This window comes from Brassica napus, chromosome C1 (genome assembly GCF_020379485.1).
Source record: "Brassica napus cultivar Da-Ae chromosome C1, Da-Ae, whole genome shotgun sequence".
NCBI lineage: Eukaryota > Viridiplantae > Streptophyta > Magnoliopsida > Brassicales > Brassicaceae > Brassica > Brassica napus.
This window is the reverse complement of record NC_063444.1, coordinates 43,848,431-43,859,419: the sequence shown is the minus strand read 5'-3', so window position 1 is coordinate 43,859,419 and position 10,989 is coordinate 43,848,431. Positions and strand designations below refer to the sequence as shown.

The following is a 10,989-nucleotide window of genomic DNA, read 5'->3' as shown; positions in this document are numbered from 1 at the left end:
TGGTCTCAGCATCTCAAGTTCAGACCACAGCTGGCTGTACTTCCCAAGGTGCTTGGTGAAGTCCATCTCCTCTTGCTGTAAGTTGTTGATTGCCCTCTTAACCTCAAAAATTCTGGTGAGGTTTGAAGTGTTGCCATATACCTTGTGTAAGGTATCCCATAGCTTCTTTGCAGTCTCACAATGTGAGTAAGACTCCATGATAGGAGTATCAAGTGAGCCTTGCAAGATAGACAGCACCATGAGATCCTCCTGACCCCATTTGCCTTCATCTACCACTACAACCTCCTTGCCATCTTCTCCTTGGGTGATTTGTCTTGGGGCCTCACTTGTGGTGATGTGCTCCCATAGACCTCTTCCTCCAAGAGCTGTCCTAGTCAATCTCGACCAGGTAATGTAGTTAGGACCTTTCAGGATGACTGGAATCCTAACTAGCTTGTGCTGCTCCATCTTTGCTTGCTATTGTCCAGCGGGTAAAAAATAAAAAATTTGCCAAGGAGAAATTTGAATTTCTGAGGCTAGGCAAGAGAGAAAACAAGGGAAGCCAAGATATGTTCTCTAGAAATGAAGAAAGTAAACCAAACAAGTGAAAGAGTAAGGTGAATAGAGTAAATTTGCGGAAGCAGTTTGGTGTTCAAGAGCTTGGATGCTCTGATACCATGTTAGAAATTGAAGAACATAGTGAAGAACAAGAGAGAGAGATATGTTTAATCTAGAAAGTAGAGAGAGATAGAGTAAATAAGGAGAATCTTATTTGCTTGATTAATTTGCTTATGGGAACATCCCATATATATAGGGGTTACAAGTATGGCAAATGGTAGATGAGATATGATAAACTAATAATCCATTGTCTTGAGACTTTAACCCACCATACATGCTTGTCCCTTGTAGTGGCATCTCCATTGTCTTGAGACCTTAACCCACCATGCATGCTTGTCCCTTGTAGTGGCATGTCCATTGTCTTGAGACATTGTCTTGAGATCTTAACCAACCATGCATGCTTGTCTCTTGTAGTTGTATCTCCATTGTCTTGAGACCTTAACCAACCATCTTGTTTCTTATTGCTTCATCTTCACATTTAATCCTTCGAAACGTAGAGGTTATTAATTCATCGCTTTAACAAACCTCTTAATACCATCAACCCGCGTCGAGCATGATCTGAGATTGATGCATATTATCATTCTGCAAGTTGGTCTCTTTGCACCTATATAAAAGGTAAGCCCTCTTTCCTTGAACATCATCCTCTCAATCCGTGATAACACCAAAGTTAATTTTATTCTGTGAATGGCTAACTAATCAATCCTTCTTCTTTAGTGGCTTCTCGCTGCAACACAAGAAACTGCGATGAACGGAGAGTCCTCATCGGTTCGAATCAGCCCTAAGCACGAAGGAGTCGTGGAGATCTCTGATTCTGTACCTCTCATTCCTCCTCTCGAGATTTCGGTCATCATGGTCACTCTCTTCTTCTTCTTCTTATGATTTGAATCGGCTTTGAAATTGAACTTTGATATTGGATTATGGATTATGGAGTTTTAGTTCGTCTACAAAATGAAAGTGTATCCTTGATGTCCTAAATATTGCTTGATTGTCTGTAAGTCTTATTGTTTTGTCTATTTAACATAGAACTAGATATCGATCCGCGCAACTGCGCGGGTTTTTGTTTTCATTTATTTTTATATAAATGTTTTGTTTTCAATTCTAAATTGGTATATATTATAATATATATGTGTCTATCAATTTTTAAAACATAAAAAGTTTACTGTTTATTTTTTTCATTGAATAGATTGTTTCAAACTTTCACATGTATTTGTATCTTCTTCTATATATATATTTTCGGATTATTATTTCATTATTAAAATCGTAACTATATATATAAAGATTAGTAAAATATTGTTTTGCTGTCATATTCAAAGATATTGTAACATTTCACAAATTTAGAATTTTTTTTAAAAGTTAAACTTTTCGTTTCATAGGTTTATATTATCGAGTAAATAATTAAACATTTAGTTTTTGTTTAATTTTTAAAATAAATTATATAGTTTAAAATTTGTTTTCATTGGTTTAAGGTAGTAAAGATTAAGCATTGTTAGATAATATGATTTTTGTTATTTATAAAAATATTTATAATTTTAAAAGTTAACATTGACAAACATTTAAATATTTAGCATACAGAGGTATAGTATTAAAACATTAAATTATATCTATTTAATTTATACTATCTATAAATTCAATGGATCATATATTGTTTAAATCCAATTATTGATAGCCCAATAAAAATTTCTGGTAGACCCAAAATTTAAATGATAAGATTATATATTAAATGTAACATGAATTTCTAAGAATAGGTCCATTAGGTCCATTTTTAAAAAAATCACACATGAATCAAGGTTGTGACTTCTCTTTTAATATATAAGAAGTTTAGGTCTTGGATTGTTTGTGTTTAACCACAAGCGCATTGTTTTGTAGCTCTGTTTGAGAGAAATTTAGTGTTTGAATCCATGTGTTTTTGATGCCAAAAATATAATTTTCTGCTGTTTATCTGTGTTTAGATAGAGGAACATTACGTGGCCATGTGAGGAGATGGAGTTGAGATGAGTATGATAGCTCTTACTTCACCTTGAAATAATTGATCGACCGTTCAAGACGACTGACTACTCGGTAACTCGGTTGACAGGGAGGCGTTTACTCACTGAAAAACCTCTTCTGAAGTGTTTTCCTTTCCAAGAGTCTGCTCAATTGATTGTTGTTTCTTTTTTCACCTTCTCCGCAAAACTTTTTTGGTAGCCAAGAGTCACTTTTAAAAAACTTCAGGCTTCTGAATGTGATTTTTGTGTGGTTCTCTCATTCTATGATCTTTTGTTCGTCTGATATGTTCGATTTCAAAAGCAAGTTGTTATCTAATTAAAGCATTGTCTTTATAGGAACAGAAGCGATGATGACAAGAGAAGAAAGCTGAGTCCTCTGGAAAGAAACAACACAATAAGTAATTTAGAAGAACAAAGGGAGCTGAAGTTGCAAGACATGTGGAATGTCCGTTGCATTAGTTTATTTTATTTTATTTCCAAGCTCAACGAAGTCAGAGCACTTCAAGTCTTTCATAGATTATGTTTTGTTGCTCTATATTTTCTAAATTTGCACCGCTCAGACATTTGCAAGTTAATAAATTTGCACTTCCACCCTGACTGGCCTTATCCAGTTTACCTTACCGGCTTACACTCACAACGCCTTATAGTTTTTAATTTAATTTCAAATCACTACAAAGTCATATGACTTCAAATCGTCAGCACATCTATTTCTTTAGCTCTATTTGTTAAGAAATAAGCACCACACTTCACTTCAAATAGTCTGCACATCGAAAGCATTACTATCTAAATGAATAATTTATTCCTGCGACACCACACTTCCCGATACCATCATTAACATCTCAAACAAGTTACATATGGTTTATTAAATCTACATAATAAAAACATTCCACGAGATATATTGAAAACAAAACATTAGGAGTGCAAGAATGACACATAACATCATGCGTGAACGACAACAAATCACTTTAAAGCTGTGGAGGGATAGTTTATATGTTGCTTCGGTGAAAATGTTAAACTCATCCTCTCTAATGTTATTTTATTCTCATATATGGTTACAAAATTAAAACACATATTCTTCCTTACTTCTCATCAAGTAAGGGCCCGACTGGTTCAACCGCAGCGGTTGCGGTTGCGGCTGCGGAAGTTTGCGGATGCGGGTGGTTGCGGTTTCTAGCGGTTTTAAGAGATTTATACGACTGGTTCTGCGGTTAGAAATTGATGCGTTTGCGGGATACTTATGACTGGTTAACTACCAAACGCAACAGCGGTTAAATAATAAAATAACAATATTTACATTTTATATCATTATAAAATATCAAAAATAATAATATTATAATAAATATAAAATTTATATTTAGAAGTTATAGTTTAAACTTTTTAAAAATTATAGAAAATATTTTCATTTTAAAGTTTTATAATATTAATTAAAATATAATAGATATATTTTAGTATTTTTATAATTCTAATTTAAATTTTTTATTGAATATTTTTATTTTTGTATTTAAATTGTTTTAGAAAAAAAAAAAATTTATCTTCCCGCAACCGCCCGCAACCGCAAACGCTAGCTGGAACCAGCTTTTGAATTTATGAGGTTTAGAACGATTTGGAACGGTTTAGAGCGGTTTGAGCGATTGTTGCAAAACACCAACAACCGCTACCAACCGCAAAAGCTGCGTTTGCGGGTGGTAGCGGGAAAACCAGTTAAATCAAACCTAAAACTCATCCGGAATAGCAGCCGACGTCTTAATAAGCATTATCACACCACTAATAATTACAAAATATGTTACTATTCACAAAGGTGAGTAAGAAATTTCTGAATGTAAAATATATACCATCCATTTAATTAGATTGATCACAATGGCACTACTTAATAATTAATATCCATAAATATATTTTTCTTTTATAATTTAATAATTAATAATTAGAGTGAGCACAATGGCATTAGAGTGATCACAAGTTTAACTTCAATCGATTACTTAATAATTCGTTTACTTAATAATTAATATCCATAAATATGTTTACTTTTCTTTTATAATTTATGTTTTTATTGCATGTATAAAAACGTAACCATCGGTTTGGCTTACTCTTCTTTACTAATAAAGATTTATTTTATCAGTTGATTTTCATCATTAAGATATTAACATCATAATTCTTATTTACACATTTTTAGGATAATAATTTAATTTAGAAAACATTGTATTATTGTAAAACGTTATCGTCACATTTACTATCAAATTATATATAAAGTTATACAAATTTTAATATATAATAGGTATATAGGGATAACGATTAGCATGATCAACTTATTGCACAAGTATATGACAAAGTATTGCTCATATTTTTTCTTCGATTTTAAGGCATCCATGTTGTCTAATTTGCTCCAAGCTACAGACTCAACAAGGAGAGTAATGGCATTCTCTTTGATATTGACCATTTCAGCGGCTTCTTTAAACCTTGCTCTTTCCATCATATCCTTAGATTATGTAATAAAGAGGCTGATGCAGTGGCAAAATCAACTCTCTTATCTCTAAACTTGACATTTCTTTGTGGTGGGTAAACTTGCTTTTATTTTAATGAATCGTAGCTTGGTCAAAAAATGTGATTAATTTTAATAATATTTGTTTGGTCTTTATCACATTATTGTTTCATTGTAGCAAAAGCAGTCTAGGATCATCGAAAATTAAATGAGATGTGCTAATTTAGAGAATAAGGTAAACATTATTATTTCTTATTTTGTATATAAGAATAAGTAAATATACAATATACAATGCATAATAAGTAAACATCTTCATATATATTAAATAAAAAAAACATTATTGTTTGTCGGAAAATTTTAAGAGGCAAACACATAAGAAACGACTTTTTTAAGTCGACAGATGATGATTTTTCGCGATATAAGTAGATGATGACAAACTTAGTTTACGATAATACTTTTTGTGTGTGACTGTGTATAAAAGTGAGAGCAACTTAGAAAATTTAACATTAGATTTAGATTAAGTCTATAACTATTTGTTAGATGTTTTTTGTTGTTGTTCAGAAAAAAAAAATTTTGTTTTGTTAAAAATAATTGAGGTGACATATCGTTATAAGCTAAATTATAACAAACTTAAACAAAAAATCAATTTTATGATTTTAAGAGTTAATTAAGTTTATGATTTGTAAAATAGAAAGACAAATTTAACATGATAAATGTATAAAAAATAAATTAATGTTTAGCTAAATATGAATTAAACATTATAAATATATTTAAATTATTTGTATATTTGTGTACCCGTTCGTAAGGCGGGTTTAAAGTAGTAATAATCAGAGTACCTGGACATATATTAAAATATTTAGATTTTAGTAGTGTGCGATTGGACTTGTTTTGTGTGTACTCAATTGAAACCGGTTATGTATGTTTGGTTCGTTTAATTGGACCGGTCACCATTTAAAAACTTGTACATTACGTAAAGTATACATTTAGTTAGTATGTTTTCCGTGTAGTGCAGTACGATTACCAAGCTAATGGTCAAATCTATATTCTCATAAGGAAACATAATCAACTAGTTACTAGCCAATTGCAATCCCTAAGCATAGCTGTCTTGAGTTTTCTTATCATTTTAAAATTTTAATTCTCCCTCTCACGGTTTACTAACTCGCCTACTTGGTTCAATTAATTTTGTTTAGTTATTTGGAAGATTGGGCTTGACCACAAAACACTGGGCTTTGGCTCTATAATGGCCCTTTGCTTTCTTGGTTAATAAATATTTTAACCGCTAATCTTCTATTCTAGGTATTGGCCCGCTTCCAAAGCCCCTCTTTAGATCATCTGTGCAAGTCTGTTTTGGGATACGAAAAATGCATGCGAGCCTTCAAAAAAAAAAAAGAGAGCATAATGATTAACCTAAAGCTACAATTAGTGCCTGAAAATGTTTAATTCTTACAAAGCAGTTTTTTTTCTTCTCAAAATTACGACTTAACGAATTTTATGTGGGTTTAGGTGAGGAGAGGGTTTGGTGGGGTCGTTGACCAAGTCTCATTGATATGTTTAAAAACAGTACCTTTAACAAGTGGAACTGAAAAGTCTTAAACGCAGGCAAAATTCACAGCTCAAGCTAATGGGTAAAGTCTGACTTTCTTGATTCTCTCCTCTAGTGTTTCTGGATTATGCTTGTGTAGTTGTGTTGTGTGTGATCGGAGGAGACTCATGTGAAAACAGATTTGTTCAAGAACTCGTCAAAGCAGAGCTCATCACTACAGATTCGCGGGGGATCTTCCACTTCCCATCCCAGTCCACATGTCTCCAAAGGCAAGCAGGTTTGCTGATCTAGTTCCCAGATTCTTCATCATCAATGTTGAGAAGTTTTCTGGAATTTTTTTTTTTTTTTTGTACTTTACTGTGATCACTGGAATCTTGAAATGTTTGGTAGATTGTACAAGGTCATGGAGAAGTGTTTACACACTTTATATCACTTCCATTAGCTATATACCCTGAGCTGAAACAAAAGGTTGAGGCTTTTCGGAATTATATATTGGGTGACAATAACGATAGGAAACCCTTGAAGTTTCAGAGCACTTTAGATGGTAAAGATCAAACAAAACAAAAAATAAATAAACTACTAGTACAACTTTTATTATAAAACTTGTTTTCATGACATGCCACCTTAAGCAGAAATGGGAATCGAAAAGTCGATGTTTATTTCGCCGAACAGTTTACACTTGAGTGTGGTTATGTTAAAGTTAGAGAACAAGGAAGCTGTGGATGCAGCTCAGGATATCCTTAAGGTTACCATTAGTTTCCTGTGAGTTAAGAGACTATATGCATCTTCTATACGATTGGTTTGATGATTGAGATCTTGTTTTTTTTTTCCTGAAAATTAAGAGTGTTTCTGCAAGTGTGAGGCATGCTTTGGATAACCGTCCTGTCTTCATACGACTTAAAGGATTGGTAAGATGTAACATCCTTGGCTTTTACGTTACTACAATTGTTTTTTTTTTTTGATAAAATACTACAATATTTCTAATGGCTGGAGTCATAACTTTGAGGTATGCTTTGTATATTTTCTCTTGTTAAGGATTGTATGAATGGATCTTTAGACAAAACCCGAGTGCTCTATGCACCTGTTGAAGAAGTTGGGGGTGATGGCCGGCTGCTAAGGGCTTGTAGCATCCTATTATCTCGAAGAGCTTATTTTTACGCATGTCTCTTTGGTTTAAGATAGACATTTGAATTTATATCCTAGTTTCAGTTTGCAAGATCTGTTGAATTCTTTAACTCCATAATTCAGATATAATCATAGACGCATTTGTGAATGTTGGATTTGCTGGGAAAGATGCAAAGTCACGCTTAAAGGTAAATGCTTTTATATATCTCGTTTACTAGGAGAAATACAATGATTGAAGTAATGTGGGTTCCTTTCTTTCTGCAGCTACATGTCACGATGATGAATGCAACCTACAGAAGGGATAAAAGCAAAGGGATGACTTTCGATGGACGAGAGATACATAAAGAGTTTGGGAGAACGGATTGGGGTGAATATCTAATCAGAGAGGCTCAGATCTCAAAACGGTTTTGGTATGACGCGAACGGCTACTTCCATTGCTGTGGTTCACTACCTTTTCCACATAAGTGACACTGAAAAGGATCACTATTCACTCCACAGATTCTTGGTCAAAATAGTCTATGATCAGTGGTAATGTCAATTATGTAATGCATGTGTGTGTAATCAAATCATATATAGCAGTTGGTAACTGTGGCTTGTGACATTAATGTGTTTTGATTTACACTTCACATATAATATGGTTTGCTATACTGAATAAACAAAATAACTCTAAATCATACTGATTGAAATTTTCTATTCTACTAGTTTCTTTACTAATAATCAAATCTTGTTATAAGAGGCTGAAAGCCAAGCAGAGGTGTATAACTTCACTCTTTCATACGAGGACTTGGAGGAAAACGTTTCAAGGATGTGTAACTTTAGAGTGGTCCCTGGGTTCGAGTCGCCTTGGCCACCTTCCCGCCTATAACCGTGCGTGCCCGGATGGAAGATTTCGTGGGGATTAGTTTGGGGAACCCCACGGTCATCAAAACTGTAGAGTGGTTCTCAGGTTGGTCAGGGTAAATCTAAACTTGATTTATCTAAATGTTTTTATATAATTAATGGCAATTAAGAGGAAAACAGAGAAATTGTAATACGAAGATCTCTAAGCCTAATAATGTTAAGAGTTTATTTTTAATGAAAAGATAATACGAAGATCCCAAAGCCTAATAAGAGTTTAATTTTTGTCAAAAGAAGTTACAGAAAACAATACTCCCTCCGTTTCCAAATGTAAGTAGTTCTAGCGAAAAGAGTTTGTTTCACAATATAAATAGTTTACATATTTCAATGCATCTTTCCATTTATTAGATATTGTGTGACTAATGAAATAATATTATTTTTTTTATAATTGGTTGAATTAATTGATTAAATGATATATCTTTTTTTTTTCAAATTACAGCTTCTTAAATATTTGTGCTTTTAAGCAAAACTATTTACAATTAAAAACAGAGGGAGTAATTTTTAAAAGCTCCCGAAGTAGTACAAGTCCCCTTAGTGCAGTGGTTTAACCAATGATTTATTAATGCTTCTACACCAAGAGGTGATACAGTCAAGCGTGAAGCTTCATAAGGAAGCTAGAATTGTCGACCGTAGAATCGTCTATAATATTTTTCAGAGTTTATAATAGCATAATATATCCAACATTAAAAAAAAAAGATCCATGTAAGAGTTTATTTTTTTGTAAAAACAAATTATAGAAAACAATAGTTTTAAAAAATAATTTCGAGAAATAAAAAATTGATTATATATGTATTTAACTAAATTTAATTTTATATTTTCAAAAACTAAATTTATTAGAAAGAATTTGATACAAAATATTTATAAGAAGAACTCTAATATTCAACAAAAGCCAAAAGGTATCAACATTTATTTTGTTCAGGGCACAAGAAAATCTCAACCCGGCTCTTTGAATAGGGAGAAACTTCCACTCCTCATCTCACTTCTCTCGTCTGCAAAGTCAAAGACAAGCAGGTTTGCTGTTCTATTTCGGAGATTCTGATTGTGCGCATTGGAATTCTCATTGTAGGTTGTAACTTGTAGGAGTACTCACTCTTTGTATCACTTCTATTGGCTTTGGTCTTCATTTTTTTAAAGAAATAATATACATTTAGGTAAATATTTATTGTTCGCAAAATTATAGGACCGCCACTGGCATATACAAAAATTAAAATTATGATAATTTATTTGTTGAGTAATTAATTTAAAGTTTTTTTCTTTTTAGATTGTATTTGTAAAATGTTTTCCTTTTCAGTTTTATATGAAGTAAATTGATTCCATGTAAATTTTGTAGATTTGAATTACCTATTTTTATTAGATTAATTGATCTGGTAATTTGACAAAATAATACCAAAATATTGAAATGGAAAAAAAATTAAGGATGAATTTTATTTTGAAAGAGAGACAAACAATATAATATTATTTTTATGTTTATATATAACTTTATTTAAGTTATATATAGAAATCTTAATTTATAATTTTAATTGGATCATGTATATAAAATAATAAAATTTTATTATTTTATCAAAATGCGTCATATTTATGTCATAAAACCAAATCAATTTATTAGTTTATTTTATGAGAAATTCCCTAGGATAAGAAATTCCCTAGGATAACCTTTTTAAGTTTTTGTCACAAAAATAGCCTTCAATGAAGAAAATGACCAAAATAAGTTTTATTAAAGAGTAAAAATACATTTTTAAAATAATAAGGGGTGGGCTATAAATTTTAAAAATTTAGACTTAGGGTTTAAAGTTAAGGGGTGGAGTTTTGGGGATAGTGCTTCAAAATTTTAAAAATAAAAATTAAAAATTAAAAATTTCAAAATAAAAAGGAGCTATTTTGGTCATTTTCTTTTTTTTGAAAGCTATTTTTGTGACAAAAACTTAAAAATGGCTATTTTGAGAACACTACAAGAAAACATATTTTTTACTAGGGCAGTATTCGTTGTAAATTCGTCGTAAACGGGGTGTTACGACGAATTAACGTCGAAAGACGTTTCGTTGTTAAATGTCCGTCGTAACGGAGGTTTCGTCGTAAACGACTCGTTACGTTTACGACGAAATATATTCCTCGTAAAGCGCAGGGAAAGGATTCGTCGTAAACGCCACGTAAGACTTCGTCGTAAAGCCCACGTAATTATTTCGATGTAAAGCAAATGTAAATACTTTCGTTGTAAATCACTCGTAAACATTTTGATGTAAAATCCTCGTAAATATTTCGATGTTAATCACTCGTAAACATTCGATGTAAACTCCATGTAATGTTTACGAGGAGTTTACATCGTTTCTTATTATATTATTATTAATTAGTATATAATAGATTTTAAT

At 31.9% G+C, this 10,989-nt stretch overlaps 1 protein-coding gene across 3 annotated transcripts; it reads left to right on the top strand.

Annotated features, from left to right (window-relative positions):
- The first annotated feature begins 6,487 nt into the window (after positions 1-6,487).
- LOC106376858 lies at positions 6,488-8,373 on the top strand. Of its 3 annotated transcripts, none has more exons than XM_013816987.3 (8): positions 6,488-6,683; positions 6,781-6,870; positions 7,002-7,145; positions 7,234-7,346; positions 7,444-7,509; positions 7,637-7,727; positions 7,850-7,914; positions 7,991-8,373. In XM_013816987.3, exons 1-8 carry the CDS (start codon positions 6,680-6,682, stop codon positions 8,192-8,194), a joined length of 777 nt encoding a protein of 258 aa, XP_013672441.1. In that variant the 5' UTR covers positions 6,488-6,679; the 3' UTR covers positions 8,195-8,373. The 3 variants fall into 3 exon arrangements, with proteins under 3 accessions (XP_013672441.1, XP_013672442.1, XP_013672440.1); XM_013816988.3 differs by having other exon boundaries at positions 6,489-6,683; positions 6,992-7,145; XM_013816986.3 differs by having other exon boundaries at positions 6,489-6,683; positions 6,781-6,878; positions 6,992-7,145.
- Positions 8,374-10,989: the final 2,616 nt, after the last annotated feature.

Bases quoted from the DNA above. Each gene is read 5' to 3' on its own strand.
- LOC106376858 (XM_013816986.3), top strand. The intron at 6,879-6,991 runs GTTTGCTGATCT...AATGTTTGGTAG, and splicing joins ATGTCTCCAAAGGCAAGCAG to ATTGTACAAGGTCATGGAGA. The intron at 7,915-7,990 runs GTAAATGCTTTT...TTCTTTCTGCAG, and splicing joins ATGCAAAGTCACGCTTAAAG to CTACATGTCACGATGATGAA.